The sequence below is a fragment of the Danio rerio genome, chromosome 18 (genome assembly GCF_049306965.1).
Source record: "Danio rerio strain Tuebingen ecotype United States chromosome 18, GRCz12tu, whole genome shotgun sequence".
Taxonomy (NCBI): Eukaryota; Metazoa; Chordata; class Actinopteri; order Cypriniformes; family Danionidae; genus Danio; species Danio rerio.
Genome location: NC_133193.1, coordinates 22,457,639 through 22,482,311, shown reverse-complemented (window position 1 = coordinate 22,482,311; position 24,673 = coordinate 22,457,639). Strand labels below are relative to the sequence as shown.

General features: G+C 32.9%; 2 protein-coding genes across 13 annotated transcripts in view; one reads left to right on the top strand and one right to left on the bottom strand.

Annotated features, from left to right (window-relative positions):
• Nucleotides 1-15,568, top strand: part of anpeplb (alanyl (membrane) aminopeptidase-like b) — a 37,235-nt gene extending 21,667 nt beyond the window's left edge. For 4 of the 5 annotated variants that reach the window (XM_073929187.1, XM_073929188.1, XM_073929190.1 and 1 more), the window contains 13 exons: nt 49-114; nt 4,344-4,409; nt 4,483-4,616; nt 4,986-5,071; nt 5,182-5,315; nt 7,980-8,035; nt 8,123-8,270; nt 8,355-8,446; nt 9,912-10,016; nt 10,126-10,293; nt 10,383-10,523; nt 14,605-14,686; nt 14,799-15,568. In XM_073929187.1, coding sequence (XP_073785288.1) covers nt 49-114; nt 4,344-4,409; nt 4,483-4,616; nt 4,986-5,071; nt 5,182-5,315; nt 7,980-8,035; nt 8,123-8,270; nt 8,355-8,446; nt 9,912-10,016; nt 10,126-10,293; nt 10,383-10,523; nt 14,605-14,686; nt 14,799-14,948 — 1,428 coding nt within the window. In that variant the 3' untranslated portion in view covers nt 14,949-15,568. The remainder of the gene's footprint in view (nt 1-48; nt 115-4,343; nt 4,410-4,482; nt 4,617-4,985; nt 5,072-5,181; nt 5,316-7,979; nt 8,036-8,122; nt 8,271-8,354; nt 8,447-9,911; nt 10,017-10,125; nt 10,294-10,382; nt 10,524-14,604; nt 14,687-14,798) is intronic. The other variant, NM_001044861.1, reaches the window with a different exon arrangement.
• arpin (actin related protein 2/3 complex inhibitor) lies at nt 110-22,082 on the bottom strand. 8 transcript variants are annotated; one of them, XR_012393678.1, is made up of 10 exons: nt 21,959-22,076; nt 21,606-21,681; nt 20,169-20,301; nt 19,798-20,004; nt 17,604-17,767; nt 17,327-17,397; nt 12,772-12,810; nt 8,169-8,276; nt 4,551-4,593; nt 110-2,861 (listed from the first exon to the last, which is right to left on the bottom strand). XR_012393678.1 is itself a non-coding variant. In NM_001017780.1 (6 exon segments), coding segments are annotated over 6 exon segments (681 nt in total). In that variant the 5' UTR covers nt 22,051-22,082; the 3' UTR covers nt 17,114-17,388.
• Nucleotides 22,083-24,673: the final 2,591 nt, after the last annotated feature.

The following is a 24,673-nucleotide window of genomic DNA, read 5'->3' as shown; positions in this document are numbered from 1 at the left end:
AGGAGAGTGTCAAAAATGTTGTTAAAACCCTTTTTATATGTTCTCCAGGGTGCTGCTGTGTTGAGAATGCTGGCCACACGCATGGGGGAGAATGAATTTATGAAAGGAGTTAAGGTAAGAATTTAAAAAAATATTTATTCCCATGATGCATAATGTAAATGACAGAATGACAATTAAATTATGTTTGAAAAAAATACAATGGGATAAATATACTATATTTACATCTTAATGATTCATTGGGGGCCGCACAGTGGCGCAGTGGGTAGCACGTTCGCTGGTTCGAGCCTCAACTGGGTCAGTTAGCGAATCGGTTTCCTCCGGGTGCTCCGGTTTCCCCCACAGACCAAAGACATGCGCTATGGGTGAATTGGGTAGGCTAAATTGTCCGCAGTGTATGTATGGGCATGAGAGTGTATAGATGTTTTCCAGTGATGGGTTGCAGCTGGAAAGGCATCCGCTCCGTAAAACGTGCTGGATAAGTTGGCGGTTCATTCCGCTGTGGCGAAAAGAAAATGAATGAATGAATGAACGAATGAATAAACCATTGGTAGTCTGTGTTTGGTAGATTACATGTATACTGTAAAAATCCTGGGTTCCACACAATCAATTTGTGCTGGGACAACATGAAGAAATTGAGTTAACCTAATCCTAATAGTTTTTACAAATTGTGGAAGTGTTGTTGCAGCTCATTTTAAATAAGTCGTTTGAGCAAGCAGCAGAAGTCCTTTTTGAGTTTAATGATTTAAAAAATCAGAATTCACATATTGTACACAAAAAAACATTTATGACAAAAAAGTCGAGACAACATATTTTTATGTTGTTTTAACTTAATAAGGTAATCAGGCTTTCTTTTTTAAGTTATACAATATTGAACTTAATATTTTTAGTCAGTTTGACTGATGCACTTTAAAAAAAAAGTTGACTCAACTTAAAATTTTAAGGCAACCAGCTTTAGGGCATTTTTGAGTTTACTCAACTTAAATCAAGTCAAGTGCAGTACTTGGGTTGAAAGTTGAGTCAACTCAGGCCCTGTTTACACTAATACATTTTAGTTTTAAAATGCGTAAGTTTTGCTACAGTTATGTCTTCCGTCCACACTACCCCGAAGTTTTCGAGCCCCAAAAACGGAGCATTTTGAAAAGCTGAAGAGGGTGTTTTCCTTTGAAAACACTGCTGCTCCGTGTCAGTTGGGATGGAGGGAAAAGGAGGCATGGCTGCAGACATTCACCTATCTGATTGGGCCTTTTTCATCAGTATTAAAAAGCCCATTTTATACATGAAAAAGGGTCCCATTACGGTTTTATGGGTCTCCAACAACATGCTGATATGCATGCAAGATCAACAAACACTTTCATGGTCTTTTAATATGCATTTATTTTTACCCAATTATCCCAGCGACTCCCAAACCCCTCCTTAGCGCGAAGCTAATCTGCGCTGATTGGACCGATGACAGCCTGTTGCGATTGGTAGACAGCATTCAGCGGTAGACAAATGCCCATCGCGAGACAAATGCCCAACGCGGTTTGTCAAGCCCCCGGCAGACAGGCCCGCGCGATAACCCCGTGACCGCCATAACCCTGCGCACCGTACAGGAAGTTTGAACGACACTTAGCAGTGAAAATGAAACGGATAGCGTGCACATCATTTACTGCGCGTGATTTCCGTGACCAAGATTTTCTCCTTTCTCAGCTCTAACTTAGATAATTTCTATTTGCAATTATTGCTGTGGCACCTCTTGCGTGAAGTGTTATATGTTCTCAGGGCTTACCTGTACTTTGCTTTGCCCAAAGATCCCATCCCCAGCTAGGGGGTTGTAGTGCTCACCAGCGTGTAGCAGGCTGCCTTTGTGCCTTAAAAACTGGCCTTATTTTGCATGCACCCCTGGTGTATTGTCTGCCCATTCTCACAAGTCTCATACACCAGTCTTTTCTGATCCTTTCTTTAACAAACGAATGAATCACCCACAGTAAGCGTGTAGACTGCTGAATCAATTATTTCCCCTCACACTTCCAATAATATCCAGGTAAGCACAGCGTCTTCTTGACTTATGACTTCAGGATCTGTTTGTCTTTGTGGTTATGTGCAGGTTTAAATTTTCCCGGGTTTGCGCCCATAACAACTATGTTTGGTAGTCACGCCGAAACGGCTAAAGACTCGTTATAAAGATGATTCATTCTAACCACTATGAGTCGACTCTTTTTTTTAGATGAATCAATAGTTTTAAAAACTGTCCACTTTCAGATTTAAGCCTTAGCTGGATATTTCACTTCACTTAGATCTGTGTTACACACTACATGGAAGCTCATTTTCAAAAACCCACAATAGGGGCTCTTTAAGTGAACAAAGTTTAGTCTTGCACCCTTTCCTTAAGTTCAAACTTCGCTAGTTTAAACTTAAGGAAATGCAATGTCAGACACAATGCACTAAATGGAGTGAGTGACATCGCTGTGAGGGGTAGGGTTAGGGGTGGGGTTAGATGAGCGCATTAAAAAGCATTGGATGCAGCTCAGATTGCACTGCATCAGGTCTGCATCCAGACTCCTCTCAAAAACAGTGTACTTTATAATGTCATTCGCATCGCACTGGCTACATTGTTTCACTATCTTAACAATAAACTATGAATAAAATGATATAAGGAACTGCCTATTTTCATTTTGATATTACCTTAACAGACACTAAAATTGTTAGACACTAAACATTATTTATACCAGTTTTACTAATCAATAATGGCCATTATAAATGTATAACATACGATAAGTTTCTACATTACATTAAATAAAGGCAAGCAATCAGTCAAATGTGCAGAATCAGTGTACTTGGTTCATATTTACTTATCTTTGCGCTCAGCCCAAACACGTTACCTGAAAACAAGTGATAGATTCAAAAGATTATCACATAGAAACAAGGTGAAATAAATATCAAGTTTAACAACTATAGTGGCATGAAATCCAGCAGATCCTTGATGAACTGTCCGACCTGCGCAGCTCTCACCTGGGGAGGTTTGCTCAAAGCACCCGCTGACTGCCTCGAGCTCAGACATGCGCATGCGCTGCTGTGTATGACAGATTCCGTGTGTGTGGTCACGTGATATGCGTTTTCAGGAGTGTAGTGTGGACGAAAAGCTGTTCAGAAATCAGGCCCAGATTGGCTAATCGGGAGCACCGGGAGAAGCACCGGTTCGTTTTTTGGCCGTGAGGGCCGGTGTCCCTAGCTGCTTGCACTTTCAGAAGTCGCACCTTTTTCATCTATTTATTTATTTGACCATAGCTTCACTCTTTTTATTCATTATTTTGCCGCAGCGCCGCTCTTCTTATTTATTTTCTCGCAGCCCCGTGAGCAAAATGCAGCCTGCAGGTTAACTAACGTTAATGATGATGTAGGGTTAACTATCATCATTCGACCCCAAACAGCGAATTTGATTAATTATTATTAATGAATAATACTACATTAATAAATCTGACATAACTTGATCAGAAATCTAAAAAGGGAAGAAAAAGATTAAGCCATCAATAGAAAGTAATACTGTAACTTGCAGGTCACAGTTTATTACTTTTTTTTAAATTCTTGCTGCATTAGCGATATAGTGGATCAGTGGTAAACACATTGCGTTACTACGCCGTCCGACCCGTGTTCGATTCTCACCAGGAAAATTAATATTATAATTTTTTTTTTTCATTTTTATTGTTAAGACATATAATACTGTTAGGGCTTTTGAACATTTGAATTTCTAAAGCAGCTGTTTTCTTGAAAAAGACGTGATAGTGCCATTAGAAACTGAATTGGAAATGACCTTATTTTAATATAGACAGTCGTGAACTGAGGTGGGCCGAGCTGGCTTGAAACTCCAGGGCTGAAAATGAGTCCCACTCCGGCCCTGTCAGAAACGCTAGGTGAAATGCCTGTGTGGACGTGGATTGTTTTCATTCAAAAATGCTGTTTTAAAACTAAAACGTATTAGTGTGAATTGACATGACTAGAAAAGTAAATTCAACTGGGTTCAACTAAAAAATTAAGTCAGCAAGACTTACTTATTTATGGATTTCATTTTAATAAATGATTCCCACAGTGCCAGTAACTTGGTTGGTTATATCTACACTGTAAAAATGATATAACAGTCATGACAACAAATGTTTTTTAAGTTACTTTAACTCTTTTTTTAACAAGTTTCAACTTATTTTAATTATATATTTTGTGGCTATACAACGTTTAACATCATACTTTAGTCTCTTTGACTGATGTAATTTGAAATAAAAAGCAAACATGCTGTGCGTTATGTTTATTTAAATTATTATTGAAAGTATGATCTTGACTCTCAATCTAATTACTACATTTATATGTTTTAGATGTATCTCTCCAAGTTCCAGTTTGAGAACACTGTGCCCAAAGATCTTTGGGAATGCTTGAATATGGTAATTTAAGGACATATACTCTATTTCAAAATAATATGAGAAGATAATGACAAGTATTTCTTACAATTACCAGGACACACATATTAAAGTGGATGAGTTCATGAAAACATGGACCGAGGAAGTGGGTTACCCAGTACTCACCATTATTACTGACACCGGAGACACGTCTCAGGAACAATTTTTACTAAAGAAAGAAGGCGGCCATGAGTGAGTTATATTGATTATTATACATTCATTAAATAATGTGGAATTTAAGTGTAATTTTACAATTGGCCCAAACAAAACGATTTCAAGAAAAAAGACCACAGAAAGCCTAAAACATGATTTCTTGCTCCAGGCTGAGACACATCTTCTAATACAGAGTACTTCTACACACAATATCTAGAATGTTTGTAAATGTTACCTGCATTTTTTTAAAAGTTAATTTGTTGGTTAATTGAATTTGCCACTGTAAATTACTGAACTGTTAAGCCGTAATTGACAACAGAATTTAGCTGCAGTTGCACATGTCACTAGTCTTCTTTAGTCAAGCTGATTCTTAATGATTCATTCAACTCTTTATTTTGCTCCTAACAGCTCTTTATGGCATATACCAATCAAATACATGACACTTAAGGCGGGGGTGAAAGAGTTTCCCAATTTTTTTACAGATAAAGGTCCAGGTAAGAAACAAACTTTAATGATTCATTTAAAAATATAAGAAAATACCTGACAAAACAACAATCGCCTCTCGTTGTTTTTTATGAGTAACCCAGCAACTGCTTTCTTACAGATCCAATTCCAGATTTCAAAATTGGCAAAGATAACTGGCTTCTTGCCAACATCAACTGCACAGGCTTTTATCGTGTGAACTACGATGAAGAAAACTGGAACAGGCTTACTGCACAACTTCAAAAAAATCATCGCGTAAGCATCTTTTTTTTATTTTTTTATCTGTTATTAGTCTCATTTCAAATCATTCTATACAATCGAGGGCAGCAACATAACATTGAGCTAGTACACAAATGCAGACTCACTTATCGTGTTCATGTGGTTTGACTGGAAATACCTTTTTAAGGTGCTTTTTTATTCTTACGCTTTAAAACGAAAGTCAAAGAGGCAACATTCTAAAAAGCATGTTATTCCATGCATGTTGTTACTCAAGCAAGTTGTAATAAAAATGCTAGACACCTTCCAATTCGAAGCTTGCATGCTGTGAAGGTACAAACCCAAATGGTACACTAAACCCTTGCAGTCCTACACAAAATTTGTACTTTCATGAAGTAGTGGTAATGTATGATATATACATCAATTCTAAAAACATACTGGGTTGTATGGCTGGTTCCATCTGCTCCAACTGATCTATACTGAATCTACTGGACATTATTAGTCTGGAATACACCACAGCCAAAATAAATGGTGCCAGTAAAAAACTCTATAATTTTGGTTAAATATGAGAGAGACTGTATCAGATATGTTTCAAACCTGATTTTGTACTTATTATTACAATATTACTGTTTTAATTTATTTTTACATGTTTTGTTGGGTGGATCTCGGGCTTTGTTCAAAATTAAAATGTTAAAAAAAAAATACTCGGTTGTTATACCCAAATGGGTCAAATATGGACAAACCTAACTGTTGGGTTAAAAAGTATCATTTAAAGGGACCTATTATGCCCCTTTTTACAATATGTAAAATAATTCTCTGATGTCCCTATACTTTGTATGAGAAGTTTCAGCTCAAAATACCACACAAATAATGTTTTATAATTTAATGTTGTATTTGAAGCTGTCCCTTTTAGTCTTTGATAATAATTGTGCCATTTTTATGACGGTCGCTTTAAATTCAAATGAGATTGCAGCCCTTGCATCCCTTTTTGGAAAGAGGACAGGGCTACAAATGCCTATGTGTCAGCATAGTGGCAGATTCAAAAACAAGACCAACGTCCTATGCTAATGAGGGAGAAATTGTCACTAATGGGTGGGGCTTTTCCCCTATAATGAATGATACAATAGGAGAATGTCAAAGTGTTTCTGAAGACTGTTTTCATCAAGTGTGATCATATAAAATGTAATGAATACATTTTACCAATAGAAGCTGGTTATATTTACAGACTGTTGCCCCACAACTGTTTACAACCCTTATAAAAGTGATTTTTGCATAATAGATGCCCTTTAAAATGAATGAAAAAATTTATAATTTTATAAATAATAAGATAAATGGAGTGTGTGCATATACAAAGCTCCAAGCACAAAGTCTGCATCTGCCAAAGGCTGCAGCCATTGAACCAAAACACAGCAATCAATACTGTGTCTGCTACATCAGGGGTTCCCAAACTTTTCAGCTTCTTACTCCTAAAATAACAATGCCAGTGACTTTGGACCGCCAAATTCCTCAATAGACCGGCTATTGTATATATATATATATATACATCCACACATATGTATATACATATACATAAACGTTGTGCACACAAATTAGTTTTAGATGCCATAAAGGTGTAAGAAAGTTTAACCTGGTGTTATAAAATCAATCTGCTGCAGTTGACGCTATTGCTGTGCTGTTAATCTAACGTAGACACATCAATCCTGCAAAAAAAAATATATATATATATATATATTGAAAGTCTGATGGCTTTTCATTTGCATGTTGTTGTTTTTTACTATAAAAAAACTACTATTTTTATCTTCTGTGGGTTATGGTTAACATATGATAACTCTTAATAGTTTAATCAAATTAATTTGAGTTTGGAAATTACCAAGCAACCCCCTGCCATTGTCCCTCGACCCCCACTATGGCAACCACTGTGCTAAATGAATTAATGTAAATCTAAAGCGACAGTTAACAAGAAGGCAGCAGTGTTTTTTGCTTTCAAACTGAAATCAATGTATTTGTTTGCCCTTGATGTATATAATCAGAATAAATAATATAAAGATTTGAGAGTTGATCGACCTCCAAATCTGAAACGTTATCGTTATCGCTACCAATCAAAATTCCTTTATCAGTACATCCCTGAAGTAAATACATACTGTAAAAATGCAGGGTTCCACACAATTCAGTCATGTTTTCCAAACACAAATAAAGTTAACAACAAATTTAAGTGGGTTGAGCATAAAAAATTAAGTTTCCCAAAAACATCTCCATAATTGTGTCATGTTCATTTCATCAAGTCATTTGAATAAGCAGCCTAAAATCGTTTTTTGAGTGTAGGGATGTTTTTAAATGTGTAGATGTACAGTGGTTAACATTTGAAATGGATTAAAACCTTTCATCAAAGTTGTCCTAAAATTAATCACCAACACACATTCTTGTCTTGGCTTCAGTTTCGAAAAACATTTTTGTTCCACTTCAATTGTTGACTACTGTATTCATGCAGAAATGTACATTATCGATCTTGTGTATAAAAATCTATGGGTGTTTATAAGTTTGTGTGAATTTCTTTTTATTTTACAATGAATCGCTCAATGCCTCCTCGTTTATAAGTCACTTTGGATGAAAGCATATAAAACGTTCATGAAGTAAAATTACAACAAATTATTTAGAGCTCCAATACAATGCCAGTAATGTTGAATGTTTTGAATCTATCTTTAGATCATTCCACTCATTAACCGAGGGCAACTCATTGATGACGCTTTCAATCTTGCAAGGTACTTTTTTCATTTTGCAAATATACTAAAGAAATATATTGTTAACTGATTTGTTGCTGCACATTAATCGCTAATATTTCTTTGAAGGGCTCATCGTCTCAACGTCACTATTGCGTTAAATCTAACCAAATACCTGATAAATGATTTGGAGTATATCCCATGGGAATCAGCACTGAAAAACCTGGACTTCTTTACCCTTATGTTTGATCGCTCCGAGGTCTACGGTCCAATAATGGTGAGCCTAAGGAAAGGAGACTAAACTTAATATGTACACACCAAAAACACCATAAAAGCTTTAACTTTACATTTCTATGTTTAGAAATACCTACGAAACTTGGTCACACCATTATATGAGGAATATGAGGAGTACACAATTAACGGAACCATTCCAATAGAGAAGTACACTGACCAGTAAGCATTGTTTTTGGTTTTGCTGTAAATACATTTAAAGACAAAAGTATTTGAATTCTTTTTTTTAAACACAGTGGGGGAAATCAGTATTGAACACGTCTTGTTTTTATTTCCTGGGAATAATATTGCTAAAGGAGCTGTTGACATGGAATTGAACCACATTTTGCAAAAAACCCAAACTATGCAAACATTAGAATAGAACAAAACAAAGAAAATCAGAAAAATTAGTTACAGTATAATAACAATGAAATGACACAACGAGAAAGTACTGAACTACTGAAACGTGTTGTAAACTGTAAATGTTTTTTGGTAATGGCAGCTTAAAGACGCCTCTCATATGGAGAATGAAGTCACGTAAATTTCTCAGGTGTGATTTTGTTCACAGACTTCAACAGCGTGTAAAAATCTTGATGGCTCAGTGGGTCTCATCTAGTAAATCTGGTCTTTATTTTGTATTCTATATCGAATACAAGTCAGGTGATGTGCTGCGCCATTCTACAGCTTCATTTTCTTTCTCTGAAAGCATTTGAGAGTTTCCTTGGCTGTGTTTTGGATCATTGTCTTGTTGAAATGGTGTCAACCCTGGTGTCAACTTCATCATCCTGCTAATGTAGATGTTGGACTAAATCAGTTTATATTAATTTACAATGACGAAGAGCAGAGGTATTGCTGAAGAACTACTGGGAGATTTTAGCTGCTGTCTGGGCTTTCACTGCCTTTCTACACCTCCCTTTCTTTATGTGTTCAATATTTTCTCTGCGTCATTTTATTTTATTACGCATAACTTAATTTGTAAATTATTTATTTTGAATTGTGATTTGTTTTCTTTGCATAAATGGATTTCTTTGGAAGTTATCGACATTTAGGGGGAAATTTAAAGTCAGCAACACCTTTAGAAATATGTTTTCTGAGAAAAATGGTTACGTGTCCAATACTTATTATCCCCTCTGTATATCCCAATTGGTGATTAAAAGAGCAAGAACATTTATACACAGTACATCCTTTTCTTTCTTTCTTTTTTTTACTTCTGGGGAAAGTCTATTTCTTTTAGTTTGGCTGGAATAAAAAATACTTTAAAAAATGCTAAGGTTGATATTATTATTATTATGGTCTTTTATTTGTGAGACTCAAAGTTATTATTATTAATTTTTTTGTCTTGATTGGCTACAGAACAAACCACTGTTGAATTTCCTAAAACAGATCTTGCCTAGTTATCCCAATTAACCTATAGTTAAGAGTTTAAATTGCACTTTAAGCTGAATACTAGTATCTTGCTAAATAAATAGTAAAATAATATGTACTGTTATTAGAACTTAGTTATTAAACTATTATATTTAAATATGTGCTAAGCAGCATTTAGGAAATCATTTTGAAATAATACATTTCACAAGAGAGTTAACAATTTAGTCATTAACTGTATATTTTGCTGAACATCTATCAATAATGTGTATTTTCTTTTCCTCAGGTGTAACCAGGTAAATGCTATTACCGTGGCCTGCAGCAATGGACTTCCTGAGTGCATAACAATGGCTAAAGATCTATTCAGTGATTATAAAAATGGCTCTAACCCGTGAGTTCCATCTTTAAGATTACACAAGTTTACTGTTCTACAAGATAAATAACATTACATAAGCAATACTGACTTGAAGGCTTAAGGAATGTTGTGGTTTTACACTTAGGATTCATCCGAATTTGAGGAGAGCAGTCTATTGCAGTGCCGTAGCTTCTGGCGATGAGGATGATTGGGAATATGTTTGGGAAGAATACCAAAAAGCCACGGTCGCTGCCGAGAAAGACAAATTAAGATACGCACTGTCGTGCACAAAAGAAATCTGGCTACTAAACAGGTCAGGAGGGGAGATAAAGACTTTTATATCACCTCAACAGCCACATTGTTTACTTCATATTCATATTATTGCCGTTTATAATCCCACAGATATCTGCAATACACTCTTGAGCCTTCAAAGATAAGAAAGATGGATATGGTGTCCACCATAAGCTACATTGCCCAAAATGTCGCCGGACAGCCTCTCGCATGGGATTTTATTCGTGGTCATTGGTCCTATATTACCCAAGAGTAAGTTCAAATCAAATTCTTCAGTTCTGCAGCTTCCACTAAGTCTTTTTAAGACCATCAAGAATTAAATTTCATACTTATACAGGGCTAAATGCTAAGGATTTTTTTTACTTGCCTCATCAAAAAAAAACTAATTATTTATTTCTTAGCCACATATTTTAAATATTGTGTCAAACAAGCAGATCCTAGTTGAATGCACACTCATTTTTTTCCTTACTGAAAAAGAATTTAAAAAACAATCATAAAATACCCACAACATTTAGGTAGCATGGTAACATGGGTAGCTTTCCATAAACAAAAGAAAATTAAGGCTCGTTTAAAAAGATTTAAAACCTACAAGCCAATAGTTTGATGAATTTGAGAATTTTTAAGACCTAAAATTTTGCTTTTGAAATTTAAGACTTTTAAATTTAATACATTTAAGTCGCAGACACCCTGTTTGTGCATGAAAACAGGACACATTTGAGTAAACTGGTGTAAAAAAATATACTTTTAGATCAGTTTACCACAAAACAATTATGAAAGCTTGTTTTCAATGCTGAACAAAATATACAAATCTTGCAATTGTCACACATCCTTTTTTGACTTTATAACACACAACTGTGAGTTATAAAGTCAGAATTGATGACATATAAATATGCTAATGTAGCTTTATAACTCAATTGTAAGTTTATAACTTACAAATGTAAAAGTAGGAAGTCGAAGGGCCCTATCATACACCTGGCGCGATGTGGCGCAAGGCGCGACGCAATTGTTGCTTGCTAGTTTCACCTTGGCGCAAGAGTCGTTTTGACGTTTTGTGCCACGCTGTTTAAATAGCAAATGCATTTGCACTCATATGTGCGCCCATAGGTGTTCTGATCTAAAAAATCAGGCATATTGAGGTGTGTTGCTATTTTGAGAAACTATAATACACTGTTCTTTAGACCAGAACAAAGCCGGTCTATTGTTTAGCGCAGATCGCGTTAGTTGTGCACCTCACTTACACACTGCTTAATACACACAGGATGTACAGCAATACGCAAATATCTTTACATATGAAAAAGAATTAAAGTATTAAGGATATATAATAAGGATATATATAGGATAAAAATATAAAGGAATAAAATATTACAAAACATCTTATTTTCTAACCTACATAAATAAAAAAAAACATACGTCATGGCTTTCTTTATCTCGGGGGGCTTTTTCGGTTCATTCATGACAATTTGCTTTTGAATAATGTTATCATTATAAGCAGTATTAGTTATTATATCCCTATTTATATTTGTTTTATTAAAAACATGCTTAGATTTTCCTACCTGCAGGTTTAGACCATATGGGACACAACATGTGTTTTAGGATATAACTCAGTTTTTTGACCACACTTTGTTTATTATTGTTCATTTATTCGTTTGCTGGAAATTAGAACTGAATCTAGAAATAGTTTTGAAACAAATATTTGCGCTTAACAAACGAAATTAATTATTTATAGGATAATTGATGTCTGTGCATACAAGGTTTCCCTATCCACGAAAGCAAAAGTGAAAGTAGATCACACCTACTTTACGTCATGTAAATAACAAATTCGATATGGCGCGACGCAACTGACTCTTAAAGGGAATGGGAGATCTGACTCTGATTGGTTTATTCTCAAAACACACCTATAAACTTATGATTAAGAAAATTATAAATCTAAGATTATATGATTATGATTAATAATTATAACTATGTTTAAGAAAATAAGCTCAACCCTTTTAGACCATGCTCCACGGCGCAAAGCGGATTTTTCTGTCCCTATTTTAGCAAAAGTGGATTCTGACACGCCCTAAATGCATTAGCCCCATGCGCTTTGCACTTTGCGCATGGACCGTCAAAATAGAGGCCAAAAAGTCATAATTTCGAGTATCTGTGGATAAATTATGATTATGTCTTAATAACTAGCAAATATCAGTCCAAATTTCACTTTTCAAAGAGTGAATTGTAAATTTAAATTCATGATTGCTGGTAAATGTCTAAATTGCAATTCCAATTTTCTTTTTTTTTCTTTTTTTTTTCTTTTTAATAAGTTCTTCCATTAAAAACAATGTAAATAATGCAGGCAAATGATATCACATTCACTGTAAAATCAACCAGAGCAATTAATTAAATGAAAAGAGTTTTATTTGACTTGCATTTTTCAATGAAAGTTCATTGAAATTAATACAAACAAGTCATGTGAACTCAAAATTTGAATTTACTAGACTGAACATAAACTGAATGAGCTCACCGAACCATGCAGATTTGTAGTTCCCAGCATGATTTGTAACTGAAAAATAAATGTAAAAAACATTATTTAGACTTTAATGTTGTGTTATGTTGACATTATCAGAGGTTTCTGTAAAAAACATTGTAAAACTCTACTAAGATTACAGATACAGTTAAGTTAACAAAACTTTAATGGTTAATGACACTCAATATAAGGAATTTTTTTATACACTGAAAAAAATAAAACTTAACAAATTACTTTACTTGTTGCAATTAAATAAATTAAGTTTGACGAACTTAATTTATGACAGTTTTCAGTAACAACTTTAGTTCTTTTAGGTTTAACACGTTTTAATAATTTATGGCAAGTAAAAGTATTGTTCAGTAATATAGCATTATATTAACATGGGGAGGAAAATTATTATTTGTACTGTAATACATGTATCATTACTATTATTATATTAACATGGCAAGGAAATGATTTATACTGTTCTGTATGGACTGTTACATTCTTCACAGTAAAAAGAAATTAGTTACTTAAAGTGAATAAACCAATTGCCTTAAAAGCAACAAGCTGACTTTACAAAAATAGTAAACCCATTGTAACTTGGAACCATTAAGCTTACTTAATTATGCTTATTGTAGCTACTTCTAAAGTCAACTAATCCTTTTTCACAATGACAAACTATTTTAGCATGTCTCTTTTCAAATAATTACTGCAGTTATTACAATTTTACTTATTTGGTGCTTCATTAGGTCTATAAAATCTACAATTATAGCCTGTATTGAATTTAAAATACATACTGGAGTCTGGAAGAGCAGGTTTATTTTTGTTACTGTCATTTTGCTAAATACAGAAAACCTGAAAAAATATATAATAAATGTGTATTGGAAAAAGTGATTAGTTTACTTTTATTAAAAATTTAAAAAAGTGAATACAACTTGCATAATAATAACATTAAGTCAACTTAACAGTTCCAAGTTACAATGGGTTTACGTACTTTATTTTTGTTAAGTCAACTTGTTTCTTTTAAGGCAACTGATTTACTAGCTTTAAGTAACAAATCATTTTTTACAGTGTTGTTCTCTTAAATAAATGACCAAAACTTGTTACACCTAAATAAACTTACTTAATTTATAACTAAAAACTGTCACAAATTAAGTCAGTCAAACTTAATTAATTTAATTGTGACAAGTCGAAGTACTTTGTTTAAGTTTTTGCTTTTTAAAGTGTATATCAGTAAGAAAACCTAAAACAATAAAGTTAAAATTGCTTAATTGAATTAAGGCAGCGAGTTTGCACAATTCATTCAAGTAGACTTAACAGACGTATATTTACAGTGTACATTCAACTACTTTCTACACTGTAAAAAATGTTGTGTTCCACAGTTTCTTCACAATTTGCCCCAACACAAATGGATTAAATTAACTTAATTATTTACAAATTTAAGTGGATTGAACATAAAACAATTAAGTTGTCCTCGAAAAGACTTCAACAGTTGTGTTGTTTCAATTCATTTTAAATGAGTAGTTTGAAAAAGCAGCAAAAGTCTTTTTTTTTTGTGTATTCTCTCTCGTGCATATTTTCAGCAAACGTGAGAATGTTTAGTTGGTCTCTTTGGCCTGAACTGAAAGTTCTGAAATATAAATATGAATTGCCACAGCAATAAGGAAGCAATAACACCCAAGTTACATAAAAGTATCAAAGATCAGCTGTAGTTTGGAGTCCAAAGGCTACTTTCAGCTATAAATGAGCAATAGTCTGAAATTGTCTTGAACGTTTCATATTTATCTCAGTTACTAGGAAACCATAAATATATGGACTTGCAAATAACAATCATCTTTTCTGACGCAGGTATGGAGCTGGAATCATATCCTTAGGTAGTCTATTAGATGTTGTGACCAAAAGATTCTCCACAGAAGTCGAACTCGAAGAGGTGATATTGTCATTTATTTATTTATTTGGTTACTTTAGATGATAAAATGGCGATATCTAAATCCAAAATTGTGCTTCTGCCCCACTGACGATTCAAAATTGTTTCTATGCAGCTGAAGCAGCTTCAGAGGGAGCAGATACAGGACGATAAGTGGATAGCAGCTCGAGCTTTGGAGCAGGTCATTGAAAGGACAGCGGCCAACATTATTTGGGTGAAAGAAAACAAGCAGGTTGTTAAGGACTGGTTCATTGCGGAGCTGTAAATTATTCTTTTTTGTGAGTCTGCTAAATTGGAGTATATAAAGCGGAGCCAAAACATTCACAAACAGATGTTAAGGCAAACCACAACAAAAGCAACACCCTCCTGTGATTCTGAGGTGATTTTGAACCACCGCAACTTTTGGAAGAGAAGAACAAAAAATGTCTGCATGACACTTTCCTTTTGGAACATGAAGTAGTTCATAACGAATATATGATGTATTCTTAAGAAAAAGGCCAAAAATGAGTCAAACCTCAAGGATCAATTAGATTTTTCTGTCTTATGATGTAGTTTTCTAATATAGATACTCCTGGTTCAGTATTGTTTACAGTGATGAAATCACATGAGCACAAAACAAAAAAAAACATAAGCACAATGCACTGTATTTTATGTTTTTATTTGTATATAGTTGAATCAGATGACATATTAACATCTATGAAAGCATGTTCTTTTAAAATATTAACTTTTTATTAAACAAAAAAAAACTAAATTCTGTTGATCACTGTGATCTGTAATTATATTAAAAAGTGAATAGCAAAGTTTGTGATGAGTTTTCATAAGACTGAATATTTTTAATACATTAAACATGTAATTATTTAAATAAAGTGGCAATTTTTTACACAACTGTTTCTTTTGATGCATATATACTATATCATTGATTAGGGGTGCTCGACACAAGCAGAAGACTGTTTGTTTCTTCTCATATTTTTTCTTTTGCAGAAAGTCTCATTTCTTTAGGTTTGGTTGATTTGAAAGCAGTTTTTTATTTAATAGATTAAAAAAATAGAGGGCAATATTATTAGCCCCTTGAAGATTTTTTCTTTCAATTAGCTTCAATTATATACTGTAAATACAGACTCAAGTCAAGTTACATTTATTCAACCAGCAAGTTTATTGTTATTATTATTATTATTATTGTTGTTGTTGTTCTTGTTGTTGTTGTTGTTATTTTACCGGAAATGACACAGGCTTTTCCAAAAAGGTAACAAGATGATGTACAGGAGGCATCATTGTGAAAAAAAAAAACATCTTTTAGCTTTTATTTACCTTTGTGGCGTTCAGAATTAGCCAGGGGTTTTAATAACTTCAGATAAAAGCACAGTTAACCAAATCAAGAAAAATATATGAATGGTTATACTGTGCAATATAATATTGTGATGTCTACATTTCCTTAAAGCATTTAAAATGACTGATTTTAATATTTTAAAATAATGCAGAAAGGGCAACATGGTGGCTTACTGTCACATCATTACAGCATGAAGGTCGCTGGTTCGAGTCCCAGCCTAAGTCTGTTGGCATTGATGAATAAAGGGCCTAATAAAATAAAGCTGCTAGAATGGCCTAGCCAATCACCTGACTTAAATCTAATACAAAAAAGAACTAAAGATTAGATTTGATTTGAAGACTTTGTTGAAGTATGGGGGGAGATACATGTGACTCCATACACTGTAAACCCTAATGTTGTCTCAAGATGTTTTAACTAAACATTACTTAAATCATTGTATTTTGGCACCATAACTTGTTAATATTTGTTAGATAACTTATTGACCTTTGAAAAACATAAACCCAAGATTACATCATCATCATCATCATCATTAATACTTTTAAATTAAATATAAAAAAGTGTTTTTCACAATTTTTGATACTCTTTTCTTTGATTGGCCATACAAGGAGTTCTGTCAAGAAGTCCCACTATGTAAAACTGAAATAAAAAGTATTATTAATAATGCAGTTATCAATCTGTGGTAAGAGGACTGGAATACAGAATCAAAGAGAAGACATTTCTATAACATCCAATCGAAAGTGGGGAAAGAAATGAAGGTGTATGGAAACAGGAAAGAAGACACTTAGACTCCATATAGGTCACTCCAATCTTAATTGTTGACTGCACTTAGTACTTAAGTTTTGTGAACTGAACAATTTAAGTATAATCTACAAAACAAGCAAGTTAAATAAACTTAAATACGTTTTGGGAGACTCCGTTACTCATATTAGATTGAGGCAACGAGTTTACTCAGTTAATTTAGTTCAGTCAACTTATTAGGGGTTTTTAGTGTACAAAAGGAATCTCATTACAAAAAAATGTTTAAAAACATTTCAGGAACTTCTCCTTGTCTTTTTCCATTGTCAATAAACATCATTTTTTTCAGGCTTTTTTGTTTTGGTTTATTTGTATGTTTGGGCTTTTACCAAAATCTGGGTCAATTTCATGTCAACAGCTCCTTCAGAAATATATTTAACAGAAGAAATCATGATGTGTTCAATACTTATTTTACCCGCTGTACATATATAAAATACTTAATGCATACAAGTTGCTATTATAAAATGGCACTTTTGCTGTTTATTTGTAATATTTCCACATGCTAATATAGGAATACTGACTGTGTGGTGTAAATACACAGAAAAGGCACTGTGATGCAGTCCTGGAAGCTCAAGGGTGTTGTTCAGTCATCCTGAAAACAGGAGATAACACAACATAAAACAGATGTCAGACTTTGCATGAAGCTCCAACAAATCCTCCATTGAATCATTGAATTTGTTTGATTTCATAACAGGAAGTGGTAGAAAGATTACACATCTGTTCATGATCAACCCATGTCTCGAACGAATCCTTTATGCGGTCAGATCAAAACATATTCAGTTAAACAGAAAAACGTACCCATTCATCATCGTCCGCTCCCTCACCCTGAGCGGCACTTTTCCCTGTATTTTCCTGGTTGGATTTGTTTGCCATTATTTTCTCTGTCCACGATGCCCCGGCGTTTTCATCTCCAGCAAAGTTGCATTTTGTTACTGTGCCGCTGTCCAATTTGGCGAAGGAAACTAGATGAAAACAGAGAGAACAGGAGTTTTTCAAGCAATAAATCAAAGAAAGTGTAACAAAGTTTGAATTGATCTTTCGCTCATTATTATGTGTCCTGTTTCATGTTTTGTTCACTAAAAATGACTATACGTTATTTTTATGTTGGTCACACTTTACAATAAGGTTCATTAGTTAACGTTAATTAATGCATTTACTAACATGAACAAACAATGAACAATACATCTACTACTGTATTTGTTCATGTTAGTTAACGTTAGTTAATGAAAATACAGTTGTTTATTCTTAGTTCATGTTAACTCATGGTGCATTAACTAATGTTAACAAGCATGGACTTGGATGTCAATAATGCATTAGTAAATGTTCAATTATGATTAATAAATGCTGTACATGTTGTTCATGATTAGTTCATGTTAGTAACTGCATTAACTAATGAACCTTATTGTAAAGTGTTACCATTATGTTTTACCAAACAAAAAATGTCCAATAAAGTGTCATTCACTGAAAATGCGGTTTAATTACAAAAAATGATTGCATGTTATATTAAAAGACTCTATTTAAAAGGATAGTTCTCTGAAATATTAAAATTTACACAAAATTTACTTCACTTTAAGTGGTTCCAAACCTTTATGACTTTTCTTTTTTCTGTTAAAGACAAAAGAAGATATTTTGAAGAATGTTGGAAACCTGTAACTTTTGACTTCCATGTAAAAAAAAGCAAATACTACAGAAGTGAATGGATACCACTTTTCAGTATTTTTCAAAATACCTTTTTTGTGCGTTTAACAGAAAAAAATGCTCAAACAGGTTTGTGAAAAATGAGTAAATACTGACAGGATTTCAGTTCTGGGTGAACTGTCCTATTTTGGGCATTTTTTTAAAGTCTTTATGCTTCTATCTTTCAAACAACTTTTTATCATTTAAAACATAGTAAGATTCAGAATTATCACATATTATTTATTTATATTATATAAATTATATAATTACATATTATATAAATTTATATATATTATATAAATATTAATACTGGGTCCGTTCTTCGTACCTCGCTTAATTGATCTAAGATGATTTAACAGATCCTGGATTTTTTATTCTTGGTAACTGATCTCTGGCTGATTTGGTTCTTCAAACAAGTTTGCGAATCCGATTAAAATGTCTTTATAAACTGATCTGAGATCTATCGATCCACGAAATCCTGATCAGCAATGAAACAATTGGCTGAAGGCACAGCAGTATAATGACATCATCTGATTAATATTCAAGTATAAATGTGAGTAAAATTACATAAAATTTATAGTAAACGATTTGCTAAATATGATACGCGATAACTTTCCACCTTTGTTGGGGGCTGCAGGCCTTACACTTTCATGTGTCAAGAGTACTTAGTTATTTATTTAGTTTTACATTTACAGCAGATGTTGTTAATATAGAAGCCTAGGGCTATTCAAGTTTCTTAATTGGCATAAGGAATAACTGGCTGTTTAAAAATGATTTTGCATCAAAAAAGCATTTTGATATCAGTAAAGGTGTCTGCAACATATTAGCTATCAAAACATGTGCATGACTGCATAAATTATTATTCCTTAAAGAAAAACAGTTGAATATTGTGCTTGTCTATTATTATACACAAATTGTACTAAAGCTGGTAACTTAAAATAGTGCGCGCTTGTGTCTAAAAAGTCCATATTAATAAATGTTGCTATTACAACAACTCTCGGATGAGTTTTGAAGAACTAAACGATCCTGAATCGTGTCAAATCGTCAATAACCAAATCCAGCTAAATGAGTAATCCATGTATGAAGAAGGGACCCGTTCAGCATAAGTATATTGTTTAACTTTTCATAAATATCTCTTTAATTCTAAATGATGATGGGACATTATTTCACCAATATTTTGACATTTTATTTTAATCTCCTTATTTTAAACTCCAGCATTATATAAGATTAATATGTACATTATATTAAAATTACTTTTGGAAACTGAGTTTGATGTGGACACAAAAATGGGACATCTCATATTCTATTTCCTCACATATGAATGGCCCATCTCCTTTCGTTTTAAGGCGGACTTCTTGGCCGGGCTCAAGCTCTGTTTTGTCCATCTCCGCCTCTGAGATCCAGAAAGCAAAGGCCTCACGAGGACAATGTTTTATGGTTACTTTAACCAGCTGCTCCTTATTCACAATTTCACGAAGCTGGCGCTCATCTAGACAATCTGTTTCACCTTTAGCTTCTACTTCTGCAACAGAAAAAAACATTTTTTCATAAATCAGCTAATTATATTTATATAAAGTATTTCTTAATGTTTAATTACTGTATTGTACAACTGAAAGATGGTAGAACATTAATAAAACTTGCTTAATTAAATTCAGATCTGAATAAATGCACATTATGGTCACTCACTGTAGGAGGACATCAGAAAACCTGTGTTGACCTTCTTGGTATCACTGAAATTAGGTTCAATTTCGTTTCCTTTTGAATCATATTTTCTGCGATGGACACGGCTTGGTTTGATGTACAAAACATTATAACGCTCCTGAAAACAAAAATATTTAATTAGAAAGAAAATATAAACTTTTAAGTCAATAAAAACTTATTTAATTGTTAATTTATTTTCTTTTCACCTTAGTCTCTTTATTAATCAGGGGTCACCACAGTCAAGTAATATAGTGAAATGTTATGTTCATTTTCAGTAAAAATGTTTTCAATTTTAACCATTTTTTTCTGTGATGCCAAAACTGATGTCTTATGTGTATAGTTAAGTATCTTATAGTATTTGTTAGTTATGCATAGTTTTTTTAAAATAGCTCTTTTTTCCAGTATTGTGTTTGTTTATGATTAATCTATTTAGCACCGTTGTCCTGCGAGACACGACATTTCATTCCTCTGTATGTCCACACATGCAGCGGAATGACAATAAAGCTCAACTTGACTTGACTTGAATTATCTTTTATGTCACATGATTCTAATATATATATATGTATAATTTTGTTTATTTATTTTTATGGCACACTAGATATGCAATTCCGTGCAAAAGTCAAGCTTGCCATAAAAAAAAAATTACCAAAAAAGTTTTCACCAAAATGCAGAAACCATTTGTTTTTTGTTTTTTTGTGTAAGCAAGTACTTTATAGTGCTTTCAAACTATTATATTTGATTTACCAAAGTCATACAAGTGGCAATTTCACAACTGTCACATCCATAACGGAGAGATGTCACATCCATAACAACACTTTTTCCTCATAAATGTGAAAATACAAAATAAAATAAAAGCCAATAATTTTTATAGAGAGCCGACTCTTATCCATTTGATTAGCATGGTTTCTTTAGGGTTGTGCAGTTTAATTCACAGAATTTATACAAAGTATGTTGCAAACTGTAAACTTGCACTTTTTTAGTCACACCCATAACGCATGTTTATTTTCCACATTTAAAGTATAAAACATGTTTACAGACTGATATTTTTCTGGTCCCTTAACTCTGTGGTCAGTTTTTCTGGAAAATATAAACAAAAGTTTCAATATAATATTAACATATGCTTTCTATGTGAATTTGTGTGTGTGTGTGTGTGTGTGTTATATATATATATATATATATATATATATATATATATATATATATATATATATATATATATATATATTCTTATGGCACACTTTCTACAAGTAGTACAATTTAAAAACAGCTTTTATCTGAAATATGTTTATATTTATGTGATTTTACTGAACCCAGACTTTGTAAGGCAGTACATATTACATATACTGTAGTACATTTTCATGAACTCAATATCTGAGACCCTGAAATGAGGAAATGTTTTGTGTTCAGTAATAAACACTTCACCTTTCTGTTTTTCACATCTGTTATGGCATGGCGTGAAAAGTCCACAACCGTCCCTTCTAAAATCACCCCATGACCACTGGAAATTCAAAATGATACATAAACACACTGTGAGAGATTTACAATGTCCAAAACTAATAATACTTTCCACATGAAGCACTGTTAGTGATAGTAACCATAATAAGCTAAATTTCCAGTTTAGTTTGGAGTAGTCCACATATACTTCATTAAGTTTCATATAACTACATCAGTAATCGTGTTTAGAGAGTGTTATGGCTTTCCACTTTAATATTAGTATCTCTGAACGAAACCCAAGTCGACTTGTAAAAATAAGGTATTCACTTTTATTGTATTACCTCTGGTGAACTATTGGATCCCACGTGAAGGATAGTTTCTCGTTGTGCACAGGTTTGTTTAACAACGCAGTGTTGTCATAAATACGACTCATCTTCAGTCGATGATTTGGATTTCGTCGAAAGCTCTGCTACTTCCTGGTTTCTTACGTCATCAGGAAATATCTGACCACTGCTGTAGATGATGTGTGCTTGCAATTGTTACATAAACGTTACGCAAAGAATTTGACTGTTCAAATGCTTTCATTTTATTTCAGTATTCATCCAATGTGTTTATTCTTGTTTTAAAAATCGCCGATGAATGGTGGTTAATATGAAAAATATATATATTTTCGGAAATATGGCCTATTTGAAAAGCACTAAACATATTTTTTTCAGTTTATATTTATTTTTATTCATTTGGAAATCTGTTCATCTACAAAAAAAGGTTTTTTTCTTCTTCTAAAAGCTATGTATAATGTATATTCTGCAAATTGTGATTGCTTTTCTTACATGGTATTGTTATCATCTATTCTAGCACAAATATCTAAACATATTTGAATAGTTCCGAAGCACAATGAAATAGTTTTTTTTTCATAAAAAAATCAGCTAAGTGAATTTATGAATTTATATATTTATTATGCAAGTTCACTTCTCAAATAAGTCTTGATTTTAGAATATTTTTAAGGAACTGTCTTGATCATGACAAAGAATGTGTATAGAATTTATGTATATACTTGGCCAAAAAATGTATATTATTATTATGGTCAACGGCTCAGACACCTTCAGTCAATATGTGGCTGAGTCAGGCAACCAGACTTCTACCATTAGAAAAATTGACCAATGATCAGATTTACTTCAAAGATCTGAGGTGTTCATTCTGTCCTCCTTCTGGATTTTTCTTGAGGGTAATCAATGACAATGTTTTTCTAAATTTGTTTTATAATCTCTTTATAATCTAGAATATGTACTGTGGAAATAAATATACAGAATATTTTTATTGCATTGTATTTAATTATTACAGTGTATATCCTCAGTGCTGTCGAGTTAATGGAAATATAACCTGGGTGAAGTCTCATCAATACCTATTTGGGAAAAACCCCAGCAGATTACTAATATTTTTATTTAATTTAAATTTGTTTTGCTTTAGGAAATTTAACTCATATCACAATAAATTGTACACAAATGCACATTACAAGATAGCATAAAAAATAAATTAAACAAACCACAAGGACTAAAAACTAAACACACACACATACATTCATTCATTTTCTTTTGCGGCTTAGTCCCTTTATTAATTCGGGGTCGCCACAGCAGAATGAACCACCAACTTATCCAGCATATTTGTTTACGCAGCGGATGCCCTTTCAGCTGCAACCCATCTCTGGGAAACATCCATATACACTCTTACACTACGGACAATTTAGCCTACACAATTCACCTGTACCGCATGTTTTTGGACTGTGGGGGAAACTGGAGCACCTGGAGGAAACCCACACGAACGCAAGGAGAATATGCAAACTCCACACAGAAACGCCAACTAACCCAGACAGCGACAGCATTACAATAGTAACACACATATAATTTAATAATAAACATTTAAACAATACTCCCCTGCTGTTAAAAACTCATATATTCATGTACAGGGACAATATAGTCTCACAGCATAGTCTTCTTGTAATCATGAAGGGTGGCCAATATTACTCAATGTTTTGATTTTGTTTCATAAACGTTATGTTAATGATTCTGTAAGTATACTGTAGATGTTAATATCTGATATCCACATTATGGTTGGTATGATTTACGTTTCTCAGACTGTAATTCAAAATTCTGTAAGTAATTCAATTTCCAAAGTCAGGGGCGTTTTTAATTATTTTGGGGTCCTATTAGAGCCCAAGTCCTGAAATGCACCCTTTTTACTTTTATTTAACATTTATATTGCTTTTTTATATATATATATATATATATATATATATATATATATATATATATATATATATATATATATATATATATATATATATACACACATATATATATATATATATCACTCAGTCTTCTTTTCGACATTTAAAACTAATGTAATCTTTACATTTTAAATTATTAGTTTTCTTAAAATAAATTTACTACTAAAAATAATATTTCACTTCATGGACTGCTTCATTATGGATATTTTATTTTGTAATATTATTATTATTACATAACATTACATTAGTATAATTATATTATATTCAATTGTATATTAAATAATATTTACTTACACTTTAATTGTATTTGTAACTCTCACCATACAAAATATGGTACAAAACAATGTTATATATAGTTTATAGGTATAGTTTAAACTTCTAGATATTTTTGGGGGGCTCCCAGATATCCTCACTTTATACTCGCTTACTGGTTAAATCCACCCATGTCCAAAGTGCTTGAGACATGCATTTAGCGCATTTACTTACAAGGCAAATTTCAGATAAATGCAGCACTTAACAGTGATTATACTTTACAATAAGTTTCATTAATTAATGTATTCATTAACATGAGCTAATTATGAACAATACTTGTACATGTTTTATTAATCATAGTTCAACATTTACCAATCCATTATTAACATCCAAATTTATGGTTTTTAGCATTAGTTAACTGAGTTAACATGAACTAACAATGAACGACTGTATTTTCATTGTCTTGCTTTACCTAACATGAACAAGTACTGTAATAAATGTATTGTTCATTGTTTGTACA